The sequence below is a fragment of the Hordeum vulgare genome, chromosome 7H, assembly GCF_904849725.1.
Source record: "Hordeum vulgare subsp. vulgare chromosome 7H, MorexV3_pseudomolecules_assembly, whole genome shotgun sequence".
NCBI classification, from domain to species: domain Eukaryota; kingdom Viridiplantae; phylum Streptophyta; class Magnoliopsida; order Poales; family Poaceae; genus Hordeum; species Hordeum vulgare.
Window position 1 is genome coordinate 18,853,707 of NC_058524.1, and position 24,157 is coordinate 18,877,863.

At 46.0% G+C, this 24,157-nt stretch overlaps 2 protein-coding genes across 2 annotated transcripts; one reads left to right on the plus strand and one right to left on the minus strand.

Annotated features, from left to right (window-relative positions):
• Positions 1–1,462: 1,462 nt before the first annotated feature.
• LOC123410131 (protein TPX2-like) lies at positions 1,463–9,041 on the plus strand. The gene is made up of 15 exons (XM_045103019.1): positions 1,463–1,859; positions 2,887–3,042; positions 3,311–3,467; positions 3,940–4,048; positions 4,980–5,027; positions 5,335–5,456; positions 5,550–5,625; positions 6,333–6,436; positions 6,695–6,773; positions 7,443–7,508; positions 7,598–7,660; positions 7,737–7,811; positions 7,908–7,975; positions 8,077–8,131; positions 8,352–9,041. The coding sequence occupies exons 1-13, from the start codon at positions 1,589–1,591 to the stop codon at positions 7,944–7,946; spliced, it is 1,365 nt and encodes a 454-aa protein (XP_044958954.1). The 5' UTR covers positions 1,463–1,588; the 3' UTR covers positions 7,947–7,975; positions 8,077–8,131; positions 8,352–9,041.
• A 5,229-nt stretch (positions 9,042–14,270) lies between these two features.
• Positions 14,271–21,262, minus strand: LOC123413545 (LRR receptor-like serine/threonine-protein kinase SIK1). The gene is made up of 26 exons (XM_045106477.1): positions 20,683–21,262; positions 20,270–20,341; positions 19,961–20,032; positions 19,746–19,817; positions 19,363–19,434; positions 19,103–19,174; positions 18,931–19,002; positions 18,769–18,840; positions 18,616–18,684; positions 18,426–18,497; positions 18,266–18,337; positions 18,111–18,182; positions 17,953–18,024; positions 17,804–17,875; positions 17,655–17,726; positions 17,476–17,547; positions 17,287–17,358; positions 17,133–17,204; positions 16,966–17,037; positions 16,801–16,872; positions 16,625–16,696; positions 16,469–16,539; positions 16,260–16,388; positions 15,838–16,176; positions 15,372–15,742; positions 14,271–15,221 (listed from the first exon to the last, which is right to left on the minus strand). Exons 1-26 carry the CDS (start codon positions 20,913–20,915, stop codon positions 14,853–14,855), a joined length of 2,949 nt encoding a protein of 982 aa, XP_044962412.1. The 5' UTR covers positions 20,916–21,262; the 3' UTR covers positions 14,271–14,852.
• Between the last annotated feature and the right edge of the window lie 2,895 nt (positions 21,263–24,157).

Sequence of the window (24,157 nt, forward strand, 5' to 3'; positions counted from 1 at the left end):
CGGGATGGGGAGGGAGTGGGGGAGGCGGAGACGTTGACATCAGGAGCTGCGCGCGCCAGTCGCCAGTGGCGCGGTCGGGTCAGCGCCGTCGCCGCTGCCGGTCACGGCATAGTTCGCTCGAGGAGGATCCCGTGGGGAGGCGCAAAGAGGAGGCGGTTTGGACTGAGAGAGACGGCGAGGGGCGGAGGCGGGGGCGAGCGCCGAGCGGCAGGGGCGAGTGGGAGCGGTTCCGTGCGTATCGATAGCGCGTGGGGGGTTTCGTCATTAGCGATGGTATTAGCGGGGGTTTCGTTAGCGAGTTTCGTTAACAATGAAATTAAACCGTTGATGGTACAATTAGACGACTAAGATGGTGAGTTGAATCTACCTTCTCGTCCTTTTTACCTATATACATGAAAGAGGGCGGCAGCGTCCACCGACCACCGGGAAGTGACCGTTGCGAGGCCGGCCAGTGGCTCTCGCGTTCAAAAAAAACGGATAGAAGGCGTTGGCGGCACCACAGCCCGCACCACGCAGGTGACTGACAAGAAAAGCCGGCGCCCCACCACCACTGCAAAAAGCCCCGTTCCGTCGCATTCTCCACGCGTATCGTATGACACGTATCTCCAGCCAGCAGCAGACACGTCCACACATACGTGCGCGCCTCATTCGTTTCTTTCTTTCCTCCCCCCTCGAAATACAGTAAAACTGGAGCAAGCAAGCAAGCACGCACGCACGTACGCATACGTACCCTACGTGTCGAAAAAAAGAGCAAGTAGTACAACAACCGGAGCACGCAGCACGTACGCATACCGTGCAAAAAACAAAAAAAGGAAACGCGTACGTATCTCGATGCGCAGCGCAGGTGCAGCCGGGTCGGGATACGCTGCTGGGGTAGAGAATGGAAGCGGAGCCGACAGCCGCTCTGCGCGCATCGGATGCCCTCCGCGGCGCCCGAGGCCGAGGCCGAGGGACCTGCGCCGCACCGGAAAGTACGGCCCTGCCCCTCCCCTCCCCTCCCCTCCCCGGCCGCGTACACCTGTCCCGGACGGACGACGCCTCGACCAAATACGGCCCTCCGTTTCTCTTCCGACGCGAGCTGTCGTCCAGCGGAAAATGCATTTATTTCCCGGCTTTGTTTTTTCCCCGCGGCCATACGAGGCGAGGCGAGGCGGGCCCCGCGGGTCACGTGGGCCCCACGCGCCCCCGAAAAAAGTCTCCAAGGCTGCACACGCGAGGTTGACGGATCCAACCCTGGGGAATTCGGAATTTGCGCACAACACCTTCCTGCGCGTGTGGAGGACGATGGATTTTGTAGTGAATGCCAGCGTTGCTTGTCCCATGGAGCGAAATGCGGAAAGGAGAGGGGTTCGCGTGGGAATGACGCGCGGGGGGTCAAATCCGGCACAGGCCGAGGTGAGGTCAGGTCAGGTCAGGGCCCTGCCTGCTCCACCTCCGACCCCGACCCCGCATTTCAAATTTCCTCAACAGCCAGCCTCCCCTCCCCCTCCCCTCCGCTCCGCTCCGCCTGCCGCCGACCACCGCCGCCGAGGCCTAGGATCCGCCCGGCCACTCCCCGACCCGTCGCGGCCCCCGGACCAACCGCGCCATGGACAGCGACGACGAGGAGATGCGCGACGCCTCCTCCTCCTCCGTCGCCGCCGACGACGGGGAGGACGACGGCGGCGCGGGGTTCGAGGGGGAGGGGGAGGGGGACGGGAAGGAAGGGGTGATGGTGGTGGAGGTCCGGTGGTTCGAGGTCGACCTCGACTACGAGTACGACGCGCCCCGCTGGTTCGACCTCGCGGAGGACGAGGCCCCCGTCGAGGCCGCCGCCGCCGAGCTCTGGTTCGCCACCGCCCCCAGCTACCCGCCCTCCCGTACGTCTCCCCTCCCCTCCCCTCCACCCCGCCCATCCCCTCCCTCCCCTCTCTTTCCATGTTTCCTGCTCCGCTCCGCGATTCCAGAAATTACGCACGGTATACTCGATCGATTCCGGGTTCCGCGCCTGCATTGCGCCGACCGATTGACGCCTCATGCATTTCGCGTGCGCATTATGCTGGAGATTTGTCGGGGCAGCTCGATGGATTTTGCAAATTTCATACTAGTATTTATTAGTACTACTCTAATTATGGAGTAGCGTATTCCCCTTTCCAAGTACTAGTACTAGCAGAGTCGCTATTCCTATTTGGAGAACGAAACTCGCGGGGCTTATATCAGGGACAAAATTGCGCAGCAGCCATTTATTGTGATTCTCTAAACACTGGGGTCCGGGGGCAATAATGGTGCAGATAAGACACTTGTTTTCAGACATTTTGAGACCAGTAAGCTCCATGCCATTCTGAAACTCTAGGGACTTGGGTTTTCTATTTTTACAATGCTGTACTACTATGGCAACGTGCCGGGTAAGTATTTGTTTGCATAAGCAATTAGTGTGTAATATGCAATTGTGTGGCGCCCAGACAGACCAGCCACTACGATGTTATAGCCTTTATTATCCTGGCAAAAGAAGAAATGTGTTGTGAACCCCTGTTGAAAGCCTGATGAAGTTAGCAGATATTTTTTTGCATATCTATTTCCGTACTTTTGAGACTCTCCAAACGGGCAAAAGGATGAATTACTGCTTGGTAGGGAGAATTATAGTTCAAACATTTCTTTAAAATAAATATATAGTTCAAACAGTGGGTAGAACCAAATTTACATATCATCTACTGCAAACACTATATGATGAGAAATGGGCAAACTGTGTGGTGTTACGATAGTCATATCCGTTGATCTATATGGAAACAATATGTCATATTTTATTTTGTTTTGCTCTTAAAGCCTCACAGTATTTTTCTTTCATAATTTGCACTGGCCTTAATTGCCTAGTTAATACAACTAACATCTTCTCTTCTGTTTAAATAGCGCTGATTGCAATGATGTTGGCTGAAGACCTTGGGCTGCCAAACCTAAGAAGCATCACAGTTGCAGATATACAGGCTGTGCACTGCCCTAAACCGTCTCAACGTTGTTCCGGTGCAACTGAACAAAGCACATACCAATCACATGTACCAGATGAAGGTACTGATCAGCCAAATGCTTATATCTGCTGATCTGTTACATCATTCAGTTGTCACCTTCATATGTGTTATGCTATATGTTTAGGATGGAGCTTGCTTTCCAAGTCTTTCTTCTAATATTTATATCTATTACTGTTAATACAGAGCATTGCATATCAAATAGATCACTAATGTTGTTTATCATTCTGGAATTTAGCCTGCCACTGTTCTGTTTTTTCCCGTTCCCTTTTAACCGAAAGTAATTGTTTTGTGTGCTTTGCGAGAAATAGGACGGATACCATGCTATGGAACAGCAAAAGTGGAACGAAAACCTGTCACTCGAAGTGCTGTGAGGGGGAATTTATCCAAGGGGTCCACACTGATGAAGCCTACAGCCAGTCAATTGGCCAGGCAACACAAGCAACTTGAAGTGAAGAGTGCTCTGCCGTATGTTGACCCCTTGTGCTAATTCGTTTTCTAAAAAATTCTAGGGTTGACTAGAAAAGTTAGTTCTATGGTTTATTGTTTATGAGTAATCTGCTGTTTCTTTTAGCTTCAAATTTTACCAACCACACTTGCAATTTTGTATGTCTGACTGTCTGTGTTACTCTTGTGGTTTATTCACCTGTCCCCTTGATTAAATCACCCATACATGCTAAAGAGGTTGTCGTTAATACTGTCCATAACAGTAATGCCTGTATGTCGGTTCATGCTTTGCTTCAGTCACAGTTCAGAAGCGGTCTTACTTCTTAGGCGAGCTCTCTCTTTTACTATTCTCTTTGTATTTTTTTCTTGAGTCACCACATTTTTTTTCTTGTTATACCTTTGTACTGCATTGATTTCTAGGAAATAGGAAGTAGACAGACGATGTGTTTATTCCTGTGTATACTGTGTGACCTTCAATTTTGTTTGTTTTCAGGAGTAAAAAGTCCGTTGGAGTGAGAAGTGACAGAAGCACTATGAGCTCAAACGATTGCACACACCAAGCTGGCAAAAGGCAGAAACTTGAAAAAGGTCATCTCAACAAGGTATGTTACTACATTCTTTTGGGGGTTCGAATTGCCACATTTTCTGGGATATCTTGGGTTTATTTTTCACTCCCATTCTATACTCTAGTTAGAAATTTTGTCTCGTTTCTTAGACTAACTACAGTATCGGGTTTCATGTAAATTAATTTCCAATGTTTATTCGACTTTCGCCATGACCTAGCATGATTAAAACCGCTTGTGATAGTGTCATGACTTGGAGTCTTCATTCGACTTCGGCCATGACAGGCTAAAAAAGAATCAAGTGTTTTCCCTACCAAGTGATAGTGTCATTTTCCTTTACATGTCAGCCTGAATTGTGGCAACAATTTTTTGCTGTGTCGACCCCCTACAAGTGCTTGTTTTTTTGTCTGTACTTGGGGGCTTCAGTGTTGCCACAGGGAAAAGCTGAAAAGATCCTTGGTAACTCGTGAGATTATTTGTGCCTTGTCAGTGTCTAAGTGCAGTTTATCTTCTGTATCGCATCTGCACATCACATGGATTATGCTTGCATTAACTTCAAATCTTATGGCAACCCAGTTCTCTTCCAGCATAAACTGACATTTAAGTTCTCTGCTAAATCTGGGTGTACTGTTGTTTAGTTTGAGCACTGGCAGTGCCAATAATTTGGGTGAAATTTCAGTAAAATATTCTTGATTGATTTTTTGAAACAATCAATGACTTGAACTGAAAATCCTTCATACATGTTTTTTGTTAGCGGTAACAATTACTGTTAAACTCTGTTACACAAAATCTAGTTTACCTAGTACATGCCTAGTGGCTTACTTTGGATATTGTGCCCCTGGTCTTCATAGTTGAACTATCGCTTGTTATCTCTAGAGGTGTTCCTGATAACTGATGGTTCTAATTTGCATCGCTTTTGTTGCATAACCATGTCATTTTTTTTCTGAAGCTAATTTTTATGCTGGCACAGGTTGTTCCTACAAATCAACATGAGTTAATTCACAAGGCCCATGAAAAGGTAAAAAGTGCCCTCGAAACATGACATAAAAGACTTTTCATTCTTGTACTGTTCATTTATTGTTTAAATCCTGAATAGTTTTGTAGGTGTAGTATGTTTCTATTTCTTTCAAGTAAACTTATCTTGTGTTTTGCTTGACTGTCCTTCTAAATATAGTAATACATGATGTGCAACTAGTCATGGGTTCATGTTTGTTGCACTTTGCAGTACACTGTTCTGTAAAGATATTGTATTATGCTAAAAATATATGACACCAATGAACGGACCTCAAATATTGCTTGACGCCACTTTACCATTTATCCCGCAGAATGTTATGAGCAGTAGCTATGATCGTGCCACTGTTCTACCTAAATTAAAGATTACAGTTCCGAGAGAACCTGAGTTGGCCACTAAGCTGAGAGCAGAGAGGTCAAGGATTCTAAGATCAGTGTAAAGTCATTTTCACATGCTATTCTGTTTTGATGCTTGAACATAAGATACTTCTGCTATAATCTTTTTCACACCTTCAACATAAAATTTCAGCCCAAGTAATTCAAAGCAGTTAAACAGACGGGATTTACAACCTGCTTGGACGACACAATCGGCACCGACCAGAAAGGTAGGCTATCAAACTGTTGATTTTCTGTATTCTAGTTTAAGTACTCATTAATCTCATTGGCAGATGATTCTTGATATCTTGACCTATATATGAAGAATATCAGTAGGACCCTTGAACGGATATTAGCAAACCCTACAAAATCCTGCAATTAACATTTACTGATACATTCCACGGTTTTAGGGTTCCATTTTTCCTGAGATAATTTCGCAATCATGGGAGAATTGTATGCATGTAATTTCTTATATCGAGGAACAACGTTATGAGGCTGTGCATATGTTCTTAGTCGGAAACTGAACATATATTTCCACTAACATTTCTCTTGGGGCTGATAGCGAAAAGTTCAGGAGTGGTTTCGCTGTTGTTATGTTTTTCCCATGAAACAGATAAATGTAAGAATCTGCAGACTATAGGTTAAGTATATCAATGTTTCATAGCAGTCATACTCATACATCATAGCTTGTAATTACCTTCGCCTTAATGGTCTTTCTGCATTGTTCACTATTTTGCTTCTACTGTATCTCTGTGGCTAAAGCTGTTCAGTTTGTTTCTATTTACCCTCGGTAGTTGAACCAGTGTGCTGTACTACAACGGTCACTTCCACATTTAGGTGGAGGGACATTAGACTTGGACCTTGCCTTGTTTATTGCCTTTATTGTATATTTATACATGCTGTTGTGAGTCAACATTCAAAACTTCTCTTCAATCAGGTCGTGCAACCTTTTCGGGCTCATCAGCATGCAAATGTACAAAATGTCAATGTTGCACCAAAAACGCCAGTGTGTACATCTAATCGTGCAATTAGTCTTAACAAGTAAGCTTGCTTCTTATGTTCTGCTTTGGTGGCAGTTACATTACCACTTACCTAAGTGCCAGTCTATCCTATATGATATTCAATTTGGTAGAATATATTGTTTATGATAAGGTCTTATAAATATTTCTGTTGTTCTACTGTTTGTCAAGGCAGAGTTGTCTTGACCTAGATAAGGTTACCTTACATATAGTTTTGGAAATGAACACTGAAACTTGGGAATAAAGTGACAATATCTATTTCTTTGTTGTCCGCTAACAGCATTGATAAAAAATCAGAAGATGACCGAGATGGCACGACAGGCACGTTTAAATTTAAAGCTCTGCCACTGGATAAAAAGGTATCTGTCCTGTATAGGTCTTGTATCTTTATTTGTCACCTAAGTTTTCACTCAAAGCTTCTAGTTTTGACAGGTACATTCCAGAGTGCCCTGTTGGCTATTGAAATGATATTTTGATGAACAATTGATGTTCTTGGTGTTAGTTGCTTTACATTGTTGCGACAAACCATTTGGAACAGAAGTTGCATAATTAACAACTATGTACTCCCTCCGTCCTGTCCCATAATATAAGATTGTTTTGCAAGCTAGATTACAAAACGATCTTATATTATGGGACGGAGGGGGTAATAAATATAGGATGGTTCTTACCATATACTCCCTCCGTCTCGGTTTATAATAAGTCATCATAGGTTGTGCACCGCAACCAAGATGGATAGAAAAACGAGAGAAATTAATGTTAATTTGCTAATTAATACCATTGCATGAATAAATTGACCACTGCATGTCGTGCTAGTTAGTCTCAAGTCCTTCAAAATATACAAGCCCCATGTCTCTTATTGGTTGATTCCTTTATTCATATCAAAAAAAGAGGTGGAAATTAATGCATCGCGCCTAAGTGTTTTGAGATTATTTGGTTTTCGTAAGATGACTTATAAACCGAGACGAAGGGAGTAGTTAGTTCAGACAATAGGCGCACCAGTCACTGTCGTATTTTTCTCCTTTCAACAGATATTGGCAAGCAGAGGAGATATCGGTGTATTTCAAACTGCCAAAAGAAATCCTACAGTGCCTAAGGTAGCTTTGTCGCTGTATTCTGTCATCTGTTTTTTTGTCTAGTTCTTCCATTTATCAAAATATCCATATCTTCTGGTCGGAAATCCTAGGAATTCAACTTGTCAACAAGCCGGAAGAGCAAGCAACCTCCATTATCCGAACTCTTTAACAAGGTATGTACTGATAGAACAGAAAATGGATCACCTTCAAATTACTTCACTCTGATATCGACGCATATTATTTTGGCAGCTTTCTTTAAGTACCGAAGCCTGCCGTGCCATGGACCGTCGGGCCAATGAACGCCCAAATTATATCACTACCAAGGTTGTTATGCATGTGCTTTCCTTTCATTTCGTGTTTGCGATTCCCTTGCATCTTGAATTCGAAGTGCTGAAATATCTCCTTTCTTTTTATTGCAAGGACTGCAAAGAGAACATGATTGGTGCCATTCATTGCTAGCTCTAGTAAGCGTTATCATTAACTACCTGGTAAGATACTTGCTGTTAGTACATATAGGTCGCTTCACACCTTTTTTTTTTTTTTGCCGAATTGCATTTACAGCCTCGCACTGTTTTTAAACTGTTTTCAGACCGACTTTAGTCAAGGAAAACATGATACAGTTCTCTTTGACAGCCTGCACAAAGGTAAACATGTTTTTCCTGAATTTCTCCCAAACGCATACCTCCGCACTGTCGCACTGCATCTCATGGTCAATTTCATATCTTCTTCATAACGACCGACGAGGCTGTAACCGGGCTAGTAAAAGTGTACCGACTTCACAACAGTACTATGATTTCTTGATGAGATCAAAGATGTTGCAGCTTAAGTTAGCATATTGACACTGTCCTCCTCCACATCTTGTAGGTTAAGCGTCTAATTTTGGAGAGTAGGACACCGACTCCTAAGTCTAACGAGAAGGATGAAGCGATACCATTATCTGCCATGAAGGTGCCCTCCCCCAGCGGGCAGGCGATCTCCGGCATCGGATTGGATAGTTTTGAGAAACCAGCCGATTTCACCCTGTCACGGCTTATCTTTCATTGCCGTGCTGGAGATTCATCCCTTTTTGTACAGCAACCAGCCCAGCCATAGCTCGTAGTGGCGGTGTGGTGTGGGGAGGGCGACCGGCCTGACCTGACCTGGCGTGCCTGGTGGTGGGTTCTGAAGTTGCCTTGTGATCTGGCAAAGTTGTTCTCTTTTGCTATATGGATTGGTCGCCCAATTTTCGTTTGGACATGATCAATTCTGAACGTTTGGATTTTCCACACGGAAAATCGAACGTTTTTTTACGGCAACTTTAGTGACCCGAGGAATTAAAATTGCCATGCATGCCAACTAAGCTTTCATCCTCGTGTCAACTAAAGTTGCCATAAAAAATGTTTGGTTTGCCATGGGCAAATCTCAAACGGTCAGGATTTATCTGGGTCCTTTTCTGTTATGCCCTGCAAAATGTTTCTCATTGGGCTCCTGGGTCGTATCGTGAATGAATCTCGCGTGACGAAGCTGTCGACTATTGAGATGGGCAGAGGAAGAGGATGAAAACTTTTTCTTTAATCTTTTTGAAACCGGACTAATCCCTTCTGCATCTCTTTGAAACAACGGAAATGCATGAAAAGTGCTTGCAGCTACTGAGCTCCACAGCTCTTGGTATTATTATTTTTTTAAACACACTTCTGGTACTAAAAAAAATGTGAAAACAAATTTTTTTTTTACTATTAAACAAAAAATTTCAATCACTGGACTCGGCAATATTGCTGGCCACCAAGTCTATTACAAAAACTGGCATATCGTCCCCAAACAAATGAGGATTCAGCCGAACTATTCTCATACATCGCTAAAGCGTGCGCGATAGTATTACAAGTGCATCCTGACAGAAATGGCATCCTTTTTCTCCTATACAATGTCAGAAATTCATTTATTTTTCTACAACCCGAAAATAAGACGAGATTTCTACCGAAACTCGCCACGGGTATCCAGAACGTGCATATGTATAGTATCCCTGTAAAAAAAACACATTTTGCGAAACTTCAAAAACATGAGTTTCAAAATTTATCAAATATAGAGAGAGCCGTCGCTCGGGTGCTGCCAATCCTCGCTCCGGAAATGCACAGCTTTGGTCATACAGGAGAAGGGAAGAAGCCGAAAGGACCGAACACGTGTGTACGTATTCTTGTGCCCTGTTCATCCGAGGAGCCGCCTAAAACTGGCGGCACCACGGGTGCCTCGTCTCCACTGGCCACGGCTATGACCGAATGGCGCAGTGCTTGCTGCTCCGGGAGGAGCGGTCAAGCTCTGCTGGAGCCCGGCCCCGGAGACGAGTCGAGAAGATGCTACCATCTATCACGAATCCTCCCATGAACAGCATCGCGCATCGGTCCGTCCCATCCTCCACGAGCAGGAGCAGGAGCGGAGCGAGGAATAAAGCGCCGTCTCGTGGGTCGCGCCGTCGTACTCGCCGGCACGGCACGGGGGCCTGGCTGCCGGCTGCCGGCCGCATGCAACATTCCATGGATCGATGGACGGATGGGACGGCACGGGGGCGGGCACGCACGCACGCATGCACGAGCACAGTGTAAGCGTTGTCGCCGTCGTGAACACCTGCTCTCGTGTTGGGAGAGGAGGAGGATGCCGGTGGCCACTGTGGTCTGTATCTGCGGGCGGGGACTGTGGTACGCGTTGGATGTTGCTGCAGCAACTCCTGCCTCTGCCTGAGCCGGTCCATGGCCTGCCCCTGGACGAAGACGAAGAGGATCGAATCGATGCCACGGCCGGGGCCAGGGGCTTTCTCAGCCGTGCAGCGAGACCAGACCAGAGCACCAGAGCGGCTGCACGCACGCATGCAAGTCGCGTCGCGTCGCGTCGTTTGGCAGGGCCGCCGAGGGGACGTGTGATCGCAGCCTCAGCCTGCAGGTGCAGGTGCAGGGCGCAAGTGCCATTGACCAGCCAGCGCGGAGGGGAGCAGGCCGTGGAAACGCGTTTGACGCCGGCACAGCACCGCAGCCCGCGTTGCACACTTGCACTTGTCCGCATGCTCTGCCATCTGCTTGGAGATGCGAGAAAAAAAAAACACTCCGTTCGTTTTCGTATACGTGCAACCGAGGAGCAACTCAGGTTCAGTACTGCTAAATCTCAGCAGCTGATGTTTACGTGCTGAAGCTCTGTTCGTGAGATCTTACGTTAAGGTTCGATCGTTTTTTTTTTCCTTCAGTTTTTCTTTTCCTTTTTTACATCGAGCATTTGTATGATACCCACACTATCAGCCGATCGAGACCTAGCCACACTGGCTAAAGGAAGGCATCTTCCCCTCAAAAAAACAAAAAACTTCAGGAAGGCATCTTCCCCTCAAAAAAACAAAAAACTTCAGGAAGGCATCTCGTGTGGAAGTTATCTTTGGTAAAATAAAAAACTCTGGTACTTCCGCCGTAAACTTTTATGATAGTGATCTACTCCATCCGTTCTTAAATATAAGTCTTTTTAGATGTTTCATTAAAAGACTATATGCGGACATATATTAGAGTATATATTTATTCTTTTTTGCTTCGTATGTAGTCTTTTAGTAATTTTCTTAAAAAGAACTTATATTTAAGAACGAAGGGAGTAGATCGCTATTATAAAAAGTTTACAGAAGTACTACTTGCAAAGGGGGTGGCTATTTTTCTTTTAATATTGCTTTTTTTACTCTTTTTGAAAAATATAGCGCTATTTTGAAAAAAATCAAAAATATAGTGGCGTCGGCCCAGGTGTGGCCGATTGGATCTTGTCGGCCCAGGCGAGGCCGATTGGAACCTGTCGACGTTGATGTGGCCAAATAGTGCCCACTCGGCCACGTGAAGGCCGACTATTGGCACGGCCACGTCGCCCCTCATCCTCTCGCCCTTGAGGCTGGCCAATCGGCCTCGGCCTGGCCGATAGGCCTGTCGCCTCTGGCGTGGCCGATATGTGGCCGACCAGCTAGCCAACGGCCGCTCGCACCCCTCTCCTTCTTCCTCCTCCTCACATTCTTCCTCCTCCTTATCTCCTTCTCCTCTTTCCTTCTCTCCCCATCCGAAAAATCTCTCATCTCTACACTTAATCCTAGCCGTTTTTCCACATTTCTCACCGTGGTTCTATTGTATAGGGTTAGAGCAGCCAAACCATCCGTCTCACTCGCGATGGGGTAGTTCGTGGTGGTGTTTTTCAATCTTTTTTGGTGGTGATGGTGGAGGTTCAGGTGGAGGTGGTGGTGGTGGAGGTGTGGGTGAAGGTGGTTGTTGTGGTGCAGTTGGAGGTGGTGGTGGTGGTTGCTGCGTTCGTCATTTTTTCGGTGTTTGTCGAACGTCGTTCGTCGTTTCTGCGCATGCTTCAAGGGTAAAATATTTTTAGGTTTGTCAATTTAGTAGTTTAAATATTTCTAGGTGCTCCGGTAGCTTTGAATATATTTAGTTTAGTGAATTAAGTAGTTTAAATATTTGTAGGTGCTCCGGTAGATTTGAATATATTTAGGTTAGTGAATTAAGTATTTTAAATATTTTTAGATGCTACGGTAGATTTGGATATATTTAGGTTAGTGAATTAAGTAGTTTAAATTTCTTTAGGTAGTCCGGTACAATCTAATATATTTAGGTCAGTCTATATAGTAGTTTAAATATTTTTAGTTTCTCTTGTTAGATTTGTATATATTTAGGCGTGTCAATTAAGTAGTTTAAATATTTTTAGTTTCTCTTGTTAGATTTGTATATATTTAGGCGTGTCAATTAAGTAGTTTAAATATTTTTAGGATCTCCAATAGATTTGGGAAATATATTACGTTTGTCCTTCGTCTAAAATTTATCCTTGTTGAATAATTTGTTAGGTCAAAAAGAGATGTCTGATTTAGTGAAGTTATGTTTGCATTATGGTCATGGTACTGTTCAAACAAATGAGATGGAGCTGATCTTAGTGAATTTCAGTACGTTGTGGTGCCAGTGACTTCCCCTGAGACATGGTCCGTTAGTCACTTGACAGAATGGCTGGCCAGTTGTTTAGGGTTCAATATTCAAACACACACCGTCGGTGTTCATGCATTACAGACCCGGCCGAGTGCAAATATTTTCTGGCATTTGAAGCATATAGAGCGAGATGACCAATGGGTGCACTGGTTAAAAGCTTGCGAGCGTAGGGATGTAATCCTATGGCCTTACTGTTCCCCGTGCTAAAGCCGGTGAGTATGGTCAGAGCAGTGAAGGGATGCATGATTCACAGTCAATCCATGCGTCCCATGCTGCAGATGATGTTTACGAAGCAGACCAGAGTAGTCAGGCGGAAGGAGGAGATTCAGATGATTATGTCAGCGGCGAGGCGGATGCTGACGAGATAGATGGAAACATGCAAAACCAGATGCATTAAGAAGATATAGAAGGTGATATTTCCGATGATTCCGCCGAGTCAGATGAAGAAGAGAACGCACATGGAATCAGGACATCTCATCTGCAATGTTGGTGAACGACGGTTATGATTCTGCCTGGCAGTATCACCAAAACAACATTGCGCAGGTGCCCTCTACCCAAACAAATAAGCTGTGAAGGATGCCTTCATTGATTGGGCAATGTTCACTCAAAGGGTTTTTGTAATTGAAGTTTCAAGTCCGAAAAACTTGACAATGGTATGCAGAAATCAAGGTTGTCCCGCAAGGGTGCATGACTATCTCCCTAAGTATGACACAAGTTGGGTCATAAGTGACATAGTTAGTAATACTTGTGTTATTCCATGTATCCCCCACGATCATCCTAACCTTGCTTCCACGGTGATTGCTCGCTTGCTTTACAGCAAGATAGTGGAGAGCAAGGCGATGGAAGTGAAGGCTATCCACAGAAAGTCTTTGTGAGGTTCAAGTACAACATATCATATGGCAAGGCTTGGAGGGCCAAGCAGAAGGCACTTGCGACCAGATTTGGTTCGTATTTCGATGCATACGACTCAGTTGTTCGGCTCCTCCAGACACTGCAGAACCGGAATCCTGGCACCTATATTGACATCCAAGACTTGTATCTGCTAGAATTCCCAACTTTTAGGGTGTTGCATCGGTTGTTTTTCTCTTTCGGTGTATGCATCGAAGCTTTCACACATTGTCGACCGGTGATATGTGTAGATGGTACTTTTCTCACTTGCAAGTATAAGGATCAGATCCTCACAGCCATAGGTCAAGATGGCCAAAATCAAGTCGTCCCACTTGCATTTGCTTGTGTGGAGAGTAAGAACATCGAAAATTGGACATGGTTCTTCAGGCAGCTGAAAATAACAGTTATGCATGATAAGCAGAATGTGTGCATGCTAGCCACACTAGCTAAAGGAAGGCATCTTGCCCTAAAAAAAACTTAAGGAAGGCATCTGTACAAGGCCATCAACAGAAATCGAAACAATATTAATGATCTTTTTTCGTACTAACAACCTATTTAATATTTGGATGCATGTTACTTTTTTCATTCATTTTCATTGAGTTTGTGATCTTGTATATAAAAATGAGAAATAAAGGGAGTACTACATGTTTTAGCAAAGCCTTATCGTTTCCCCAGCGATTGAATGCGAAAGTTTGCGCATCATCAAGAGAGGCAGGAGCTACGCGTGCATGATTGACATCGACTGCTCCATCTGACATGCACGCAGAGCAGCGACACAGACGTAAAAAAATTCATACCACAAGCCACCAGCAGAGGCAGCAGCTACTCTACAGGCTACACATATCAGAGACCAGAGATTCATTCAGACGAAGAAATACAATCAAACCGCCACCGTACAAAAAGGCAGCCACAGTAGAGACCCCAGAGAGCAGGCAAGCAAACTCATAAATACCGTCAAAAAATTTGATTCAGCACCAGGACACGCATTTACACACATCCATCGCACAATCCTTTGCTGCCCAGCAGGCTCAATTCGATTCAATGCGCTAACAGGATCCAACAAGCCCCATCATCGTCGCAGCAGCAGCAGCAGTATCTCTCCGGTCGTCATCATCATCCAGCCAGAGCATGGGGCTTTCAAGGCGCTCACGAGACGTCTCTGATGATTCTGAATCTCATCTGATCCACGCCATGAATGCCCCAGAGGCCAGAAGTCTCCTCTCCCAGCTGACATCCTACGCCTTGGTTATGTTCTGAACTTCTAATGGCGCCTCTGATAACCAACATCAGGAAGAACAAAATGGGAAGGGGTGAAGAATAAGAAGAAGAAGAACAATGGCGCCGTCCGTCCATCTACTCGGAAAGAAACCCTACCACAACTATTTTTCCCTGCACTGTGCTCTGCTATGCTTTTCCTAGCTGATGCTGCTTCTTACTTCCAGCTCTCGCTATGCTACAGCTTGGGGAGGAGAAGTTTTTGGGGGGCGTCGTGCCACGGTCATGGTCACGGTCACATGGTGTGCTTGGAGATGACCTCGCCGAATCGCACGAACCACTGCTCGTCGGAGGAGCTGTTGTCGCCGTGGTCCGTGTCGGGGGTCGCCGCGGCCGCCAGGTATCGCGTGTAGTCCACCTTCTTGGAGGCGTCCGTCGTCGTCTTGCCGTAGGAGGAGGGCTTCACGGCGGCGGGTGGCGGCGGCATCAGCGAGAGCAGCACCCGGGCCACCTCGTGCATCGTCGGACGGTCGATGGGGTGCCGCTTGGTGCACAGCAGGGCCAGCTGGAACGCCTTCCGGACCAGCCCCATGTCCGTGCACGTCACCGACACCTCCGAGTCCACCGCCTCCATCACCGTGTTGTCGTCCGCCCTCGACATTATCTACGCACAAACGCACACACACAGGGTGCTCAGATCATACCATGCCCTGAAGACCATAATGTGATTGATAAAACGATGGTTGCATTTCATTCAGATGCGTGAATTGCACAATGCAATGAAAAGACAGCACCAATATGATCTGAGACTTACCAACTGATGCAAGTTGGAATCGTTGTCGACAGCCTTCATCCCGGTGAGCAACTCCAGGAGGACGATACCGAAGCTGTACACATCGGACTTCTCGTTCAGCCTCGACGTCCGGGCGTACTCCGGATCGATGTAGCCGATGGTTCCTAGCACATAGGTGGACGCGTGTGTCTTGGCAGCTGGGACGCATTTGGCGATGCCGAAATCAGAGAGATGCGCTTCAAAGTGCTCGTCGAGGAGGATGTTGGAGGACTTGACGTCCCTGTGGACTATCCGAGGGTTGCAGTCATGGTGAAGATAGGCCAGCCCTTGCGCCGCACCGACGGCGATCCTCAGTCGGGTGTCCCAGTCAAGTTTCACCTTCTTTGATGGACCTGAAAAAGATCACAGATCATGAGACAGATGCTTGTGAGACAGACCATAATCGCGTGAAGAAAACAAGGTGAATTAAAATGTTGCTGGTCCTTACCATGGAGAAGATCCCACAAGGAACCATTTTCCATGTAATCATAGAAGAGCAGGTTTCCATTTGGAGAGAGTGAGAAACCATGAAGGCTGACAAGATTCCTGTGCCGGATGCTACCAACTGTCTCCAGTTCCGTCTCAAACTCCCGGGCACCATGGTTGTATTGACTGTAGAGTCGCTTCACAGCAATGGCCTTGCCACTCTTGAGCACACACTTATACACAGTACTTGAAGCGCCATAGCCGATGATGTATTTCTCACTTAGGTTCTCTGTTAGCCTCATTATATCATCATAGGTATGGATAGCCATGTCCATTTGGAGGAGTACTATCTTTGGAGGTCCTGAACATGATTAAGAAACATTGAGATGAGTGCCATTATGGCAAGGGATAGATTACAATTTAACACACAGGATGCACACAAACCTTGCACTGGTTTATCAGATGCTTTGATAGGTGGCTGTGGTCGCTTTGTTTTATATATTGCCAATAGCAGAACACAGAGCAATATGATGAAGGCCGAGATGATGCAAGCAATCGCTGTCCGAATATTCACTGGAACATGAAGTACCTAAACATGAGTTTAAAAGCATACTGAATGAAAACCTAACTTTAGTTTATGACTTGGTTGATACCTTTTGATCCATGTGAGTTACCACAGCTGGAGTCTTTGCAGTGAACGCGCAGCATCGGGTTTCCCAAAAAGCTGCGTGCAGGTATTGGTTAGTATCAGCAAAAATAAGGTGGTAAAAGAGGGGCGTCAAACAGGGTAGATGGGAGTCATTTGATACCTTTCGATGGGGAACTTTGAGAAATTCTTAGCCAATGGGACATGTCCAGAAAAGTTGTTATATGACAAGTTCCTGAAAAATCTCATCGGCAATGCAGTTAGCAAACAGATCAATAAGCTAATGCAGACTAAGTAATTGCCAATACTGCAGGGCGAAGCTGGCAAATAAAAACTTACAAGATGTTTAAGCTGAAGCAGTTAGCCAACTGAGCAGGGATCTCCCCAACCAAAGTATTGTTGTTAAGAATCCTATATATATGATAAAATTACAGCTCAGTAAAATATTTGCACCGATTTCAAATATCATACTTCGTACTAATAGCACGATGAAAGAGAACTCACAAACTATCAAGGTTCTGAAGTTGGCCTAGTTCTTCAGGGAGATAACCAGACATGGCGTTGTTGGATAAATCACTATCAATGTTGAAATGAGAATGAACATCATCAATCATGACAACAGATGACCACCAACAGAACTTAATACACGCATGATCAGGGTGATTACTCACATTACTTGGATGCTTCTCAAGTTTCCGAACTCAGCAGGCACAGATCCACTAAGATGGTTTTTGCTCAAATTTCTACATTCATAATTTTGAACATCAGGAAATAATGACCACAGGAGATTAAATACAAATTTTAAGAGGCTTGTACTGAACATACAATTGAAGAAGATGCTCAAGATCACCAATAGTAGCCGGAACTGGCCCAGAGAATTCATTGTAGGAAAGATCCCTAAGCCAAAACAAAGGAATACCAATAAATATAGATACAAGCGTGACAATGATATTAGAAAATGAAGCAGATGCAGTAGGAACATGTAACTAAATATAGATACAAGGACCTCCTTACAGTGTGTCCAAATTAATGATGTGACCAAGTTCAGATGGGATATGGCCTTTAAAATTGTTTGAGGATAAGTTCCTGTAATTGCCATATTTGGAACAAGAACAATTCATGAGATTCTGAGTAATGCGTAATATGAATTAAGTAAAAAATGCGAGCAAAATGCGACAAACGCATGTACTCACAAGTTAGTCAAACTCTCCAAATTCTGGAAACCAGCAGGGATAGAACCGTTCAATCTATTGCCGTAAACATTGCTGAAAAATATAGCCGTCAAGCACCAAGATAGAGATATTCATGGTTCGGGAAAAATGACACTAGCTTTATAACTTACAATTTGTTTAGAGCAGTGCAAGAACTGATGTTTGTAGGAATAGGACCCTCAAGCTTGTTGTTGGCAAGATTTCTAGACAAGGATACAACGGGTCAAGAATTGCTCAGGTAAAAAGAACTATTAATCTGTACGAAAAGACCTGTCCTTACAATTCAAATAGCTCTTCAAGTTTCCCAAGCTCGGCTGGAATTGTGCCCACTAATTCATTGTCATTCAGTTGCCTATATTGAACAATTTCTAAACCTCAGACAGTGTTTCAAACCAATTGGAGTACAAGTATTATCAACATCAGATAACAATCACTTACAGGTAGCTAAGTTTAGTCATGTTTCCAAGCTCCGGTGGTACTTCTCCAGTAAGTTTATTGCCGTGTAGATATCTGAATATAAATGGACCCAGAAAGTGTTAATAGAAAAGCAACATTGTTTCAGTGAAAAATCAGGTCTTACAAATGATACTAACAGTTTGCCAGTGTAGGATAAGTTGCCGAGTATCGGAGGAATGGACCCTACTAGTTCATTTTCGCTCAGATCACTAAGAACAGAATTGGACACAAAAAAGTCAGTATCGAATATTTCATCAGCCAAGACCTATGCAGAGAAAAGTGTTGTGTTTTACTCACAGAACAGCAAGAGCTTGCATGAGGCCAATCACTTCTGGAATTTTCCCAGTCAGTCTATTTCCTTGAAGCGACCTATGAAAGATAAACGCAAGCATTTAGCATAAGTCTGAATAATTATAACAGAGTAGAATATCACACTAGTGCAGATAAGCTAAAGTATAGAGAATTTGAGTAAAATCAGGAGGCTTACAGTGTAGCTACTTGAAGGAAACCTATGTTGTAAGGTATTTCTCCAGAGATTTTGTTATATGAAATGTCCCTGTGTTCCATAAATCAAATTCAATCAATAATATCCTGACAAATGAGCACCAGTACATCAATAAAATCTTAGCAAGCAACATACAGAATCTCAAAGCTGGTGCAGTTCCCTATGCTCTCTGGAATTGTTCCTGTGAGATTGTTTCCCCTCACATCACTGCGGATTTGGAAGAAATATCAGTACCGTTAATATCAGTTTGCATGATGATATAATAAAGCAGCATCTCCAAGTAAGAACAAAACTTACAAGTACCACAGGCCAGTGAGTTGGCACATGTCAGGTGACAAGGTTCCGGTGAGTGAATTACCCCTCAAACCTCTGAAAAATGAAGAGGATGAAAATGTCAGCATCTTCTTTTTATACCGATTGCCGAGCGAATCAGTAAGCAAAAATAACATGATGCAGGGGAACTTCTTACAGGTATTGTAGAACTTCATTCCAGTAGATGAGCCTTGGGATGTCCCCTGTGAGCTGGTTCTGGGCAAGATCTCTGTTCCAAGTAAACAATTGTACATCTCATTCACAAGAACCACATGGGGCAGAAAAGGAAAATGCCCCCACGATAAACACTTTTTAGGCAGCACAAAAGGGTAGGTAAGAAAAGGAAGATCATCAAGTCTTCCCAAGAATCCCATAATAAGTAGAGTCACGGGGAAAGAAAGGTACTAGGAAACTCACAAGATTTTGAGATTTGGAATCTGGGACAGTGTGGAAGGGATGGGTCCCGTGAGCTGGTTGTTCTTCAGAATCCTGCAGCCATAATAAGAGAGAAAAAGAAACATCATAACTCAAGCACTCTAAACCACAGAAACTTGGCTGCAATCTACAAACCACACAGAAGCAAAACTTAAACTAGTTTCATAGCAGTTATAACCCCAAAACATACTTTGCCCAAAAAAAATAATACAAAAAAAAGCAGATAAAAGCAAGCAGCCTCTCATTCCTTGGGATAACCCAAAACAACCCAAAGATGGGTGGAAAAGTGATCACAATCTCAGAAAAAAAAGGCATGTCTCTGCTAAAAGGCAGGCAAGATAAACAAATGATGATCCAGTGCTTACAAATCCTCGAGTTGCTTGAGCTTGGAGATGGAGAAGGGGATGTCTCCATACAGCAGGTTGAAGGACAAATCCCTGTATGTAGGACACACACACACAAGAAGAGGCACATGTCAACCGGTATAAAAATACTATAAACAAGAATCATCCATGTCTACAGCAAAAAGGTAGGAGTAGTATATAGAAGAATAAAAGAAGACCCGGATTGGGTGGCGTACAAGTATTTTAAGGAGACACAATCCCCAATCTCATCTGGGATTTGGCCTGTGAGCTTGTTCCCCTTGAGATCCCTGCGCAAGCAAAGGAAGCAAATCATTAGGGCTGAGATAAACTAATCCAATCTACTCCTAGGAGGGCGTGGTAGGCATGATAGAATAGTAAAGAGGCTTGTCACATCACGGGATGATGGGTCAAATCGGATGGATATTTTTAAAGAGAGAGGGGAAGATTCAGGCACAAAATCTTATGAAGATGCAAAGGAGGGGGATGGGGATGGGGATGGGGGAGGGATGGTGGTGTGTGCGTACAGGAACTGTAGGGTCTTGAGCTCCCCTATCGCCGGCGAGATCTCCCCTCCCAGGTTCAGATTTGACAGGTTCCTGCATTTTTTTATTTTCACCGGAGAAGATCAATCAGCCGTCAGAGATAGATAATACTAGTTCGTTTATAAGTAGCGAAACAAATATGTAGATGATTATGCAAGGAAGAAGCGAATGAATAATCCCATGAGAAAAGAGAAAGTACAGTTTTTTTTTATCCAGATATGCAGAGCAAGCGGGTTGCTTTCAAAGAGCAAGCCAACATCTTTCACACGCGGCGAGGAGCGGCGGCCGAGAAGCGAGACGACGGAGAGGGAGAAGCTTGTCGTCATGGCGTTCGCAATGCCGGCCGGAGGAGCAGGAGAAGAGGGGAGGGAGGGAGGGAGGGAGGGGGGACGTACAGGGAGAGGACGGCGAAGGAGTTGGCGTCGCAGGCGACGCCCCGCCAGGCGCAGTGGTCGCGGCCGCCGTCCCAGTCGGCGAGCGCGTTGGCGGCGTTGCCGAAGCCCGCCTTGACGTCCATCAGCGCCTCCCCGTCCCCTCCTCGGTCTTCCCCCTCCGCCGCCGCCGCCGCCAGCCGAAGAACCACCACCAGCACAGTCGCCGCCCACCGCCGCAGCGACGAGGGCGCCATTCCGAGGAGCAGCCCGCGCGCGACCTCCCTTCCCTTCCCGCCGCCGCCTGCGCACTCTCTAAGAAATCAAGAAACCTCCTTCCTCCCCGGACAGCCGTGGAAGCTGCTACTAGCCTACTACCACTGCCCCAGCACCGCCGCCGCCGCCGCCGTTCTTGCTCCTCCTCGCAGTCCCATCTGGTGAACGTATGGCGGAGTAGATGGGGGCGAGGGAGGGAGGGGGGGCAATGTATTTGTCGTGGCGATGGAGGTGGGGCGGATAGCGACGTGACTGCGGTTGCTTTCGGGGGGCAGCCGCTGCGCCGCGCTGCAGGGGAAGCAGAGCCGTGGTACCACCACCACCACCACCACCGAGTGAGAGGGAGGAGGGAGGCGGAGGGGGGTTAAGGCTGGCGGGGCGGGCCCCGCCCTGTCAGCGGTGATGGCCAGCTATGCGTGTACGAGCGGGGCCCGCCGCGTGGATCTCCCGTTTCCTTTCGAACGTCCTCGTGTCTCTTACCGCGCCGTCGATGACACGTGGGGTCCGCGGTGGTGGCCCGGTGGTGAGGTGTGATCGGACGGGGTGGCGGGCGGGGTTTAGGGGGAAAGGGGTTAAGGTTAAGATTAAAGGCTGGTTCGCGCGCGAAATGGGATCTCCCGCGGACGCTGCCGGTGGACCCGGCTCTTGTTTGTCGGACGGTGGTCATGCATGCATGCGGCGATCGTGGCGGCGTCGGTGGTGGCCGCCGCCGGCGGCGTACCGGCGGCGAACCGTTCGAGGCGAGGTGGACGGCGAGAGGGGGGAGGTCGGGCGTGATCCGTGCCGGGCATGGAGCTTGGGTACGTGTGGTGTGGTGTGGCGTGGCGATGGTACTACTACGTTCGTGGGCGTGCATGGATGTTGCGTGGCGGGGCGGGTTGCGTTTGATTGACTGGCTGATGGATGGGGCTGGGATTGATTGTGGTTCGTTGGTTAGATGGATGGGGGTTCGGCGGCTCAGCGCAAAGCAACGCTGCCATACAAGGACGGATTGTACAAGACATTCAAATTTGGTTTTGTTGAGAACTAGTAGCAGTACTGCTATACCTTGGTTTGGTAAAGGGCGTAGCCTGAGATTCGTTCGCCATTGTGTTGTAAAAAAAAAAAAAAGGGATTCGTTTGCTCGTTGGACATACTTTTCGGAACCGGCTTGGGGAGGTCCCACACACAATAGCCCAGAAACCGAACAAGCCTCCTCCGGTGAGGGTGTGAACGTCGCGTGGGTCGCTCTAGCTCGCCGCTCCAGAGCCAAGGTTCGACTATTTACGTCGGACGGCGTCCCCCGGCCCTAGCCACACCCGCTTCCTCCCTCTTCGCGTCGTCGGCCCGAGATCATCCACTTCTCTCCCTCTTCGCCTTCATCCTCCCTCGCTGTCCCCTTCCGCCATGGTCGAAAAAGATGACCACCTGTGCTATGCTAACGCCGGAGCGGCATTTTCAGATGCTCGAGGAGATCTGGGCTAGGCCCGCCGCCTAGATTGCAGCGGGCCTACCTCTGAATCGTTGGAGCCGGAGGAAGAGGAGGGGGAGCAACAACCGGTGCCCATGGAGGAGCATGAGGAAGATGAGGATGGGGCGGAGCCGGTTGAAGGCTTCACCATGGAGGACGCCATGACGGAGTTTGAGTTCGCCCAAAGTGGCAGAGATGATGGAGTAGACCGCGGTCCTGTAGTCCATCCAAGATTAGGCCTATGTCGAGGCCATCGAGTTGTTCATCCGACAAGAACGGGGAAGAGAACCTTTAGTGCGGTTAGAAGGAACAGTCACATTGCTCGATTAGTACTCTTCAACCCTACTTGAAAAATTCTACTTCCTTGATCAGTACCAAAAGAGGCATCAAGCAAGACATTCATACAAGCACGACACAAATGATGTCCTCCTGGCTACGGTAGTTCCTTGATCTAGTCTTCTTCATGTTTGCTTGTGTTTCCACAAGCTCTTCCTTTGTGGATCATCCTCCCTCTCACGACCATATGCCTTGTACATTGCTATGACATCACGTGTGATTCATCATGAAATTTGCGGGGTCATATTTCATCAACACTACAATCATCAAGGGCAAACACCTCACATGCGATCATTCCTAAATTGCATTACCAAACTTAATCCTGATCAATTTTGTGCCAAAGGTGCATAATAGTAATATAATCGCTGATCAAAGCTTTCATTTATTTAGAAAAGGAAGAATACCTCCAGCCGTGCATCGAAGCTTTCATTAACTTAATCAAGGAAGTTTGCTCCGCAATAAATACTACCCTTCCGTTTCAAAATATTTGTCTTAACTGAATACTAACTCTAATACAGTATAAACAGAGACATTTATTTTGGGAACGGAGGGAACTTGTGAGCCGCAAAAGACAAAGCAGAAGAACATCAAAAGCACGCACATGTACCCTGCAAAAAAAGGGAGACGCACATGCCCAATTAATAATTGCGCAATACCAGTCATTTTCAACAATAGGTGGACATTTGTAGAAGGCTAAAATGGATGAAACAACTAAGCCTTTAAATAATTACTCCCTCCATCCCGAAATATAAGACACTTTTTGACACTAATAGTGTCAACAAAGATTTTATATTTCAGGGCAAAGAGAGCACCTTACAACTAAACTAATTAAAAATGGTTATGTTAAGTTATTTATTTATTTTCCGCAAAAAAACTTGATTTATTTTTCTAAGGATTTCTCTAAGCACCATACGTTGCCATATGACATGAGGCTGTGTGGCTGATGCCGCCGTGGCAGAGGCTGCCGGTGGGCCCTTCCCGGGTGCCTCATATCCTGGAGTGTACGACGGGAGTGGGGATCATATATACCATAGCGCGTACGTAACGAACAACGTCTGAACCTGCAGCCGTGCCTGCACTGTATGCATGCTCTCCATCTGTGTGGCATGATCAACCGAGCTTAACTATATGTTAGGTTGTACGGCCGTCCATGAATGTTGTGTGGCCGATCAGCTTAACTATATGTTAGGTTGCCTTGATTTTGGTAGACCATGCTTGTGTGGTCTGTGTCCTTTGGACCCATGGTTGAGAATGCCGAAAATCATAACAGCTACTCCCTCCGGTTCTAAATATAAGTCTTTAAAGAGGTTTCATTAGTGGACTACATACGGATGTATATAGACATACTTTAGAGTGTAGATTCATTCATTTTGCTTCGTATGTAGACTTCTACTGAAGTATCTTAAAAGGCTTATATTTAGGAACGGATGAGTAGAA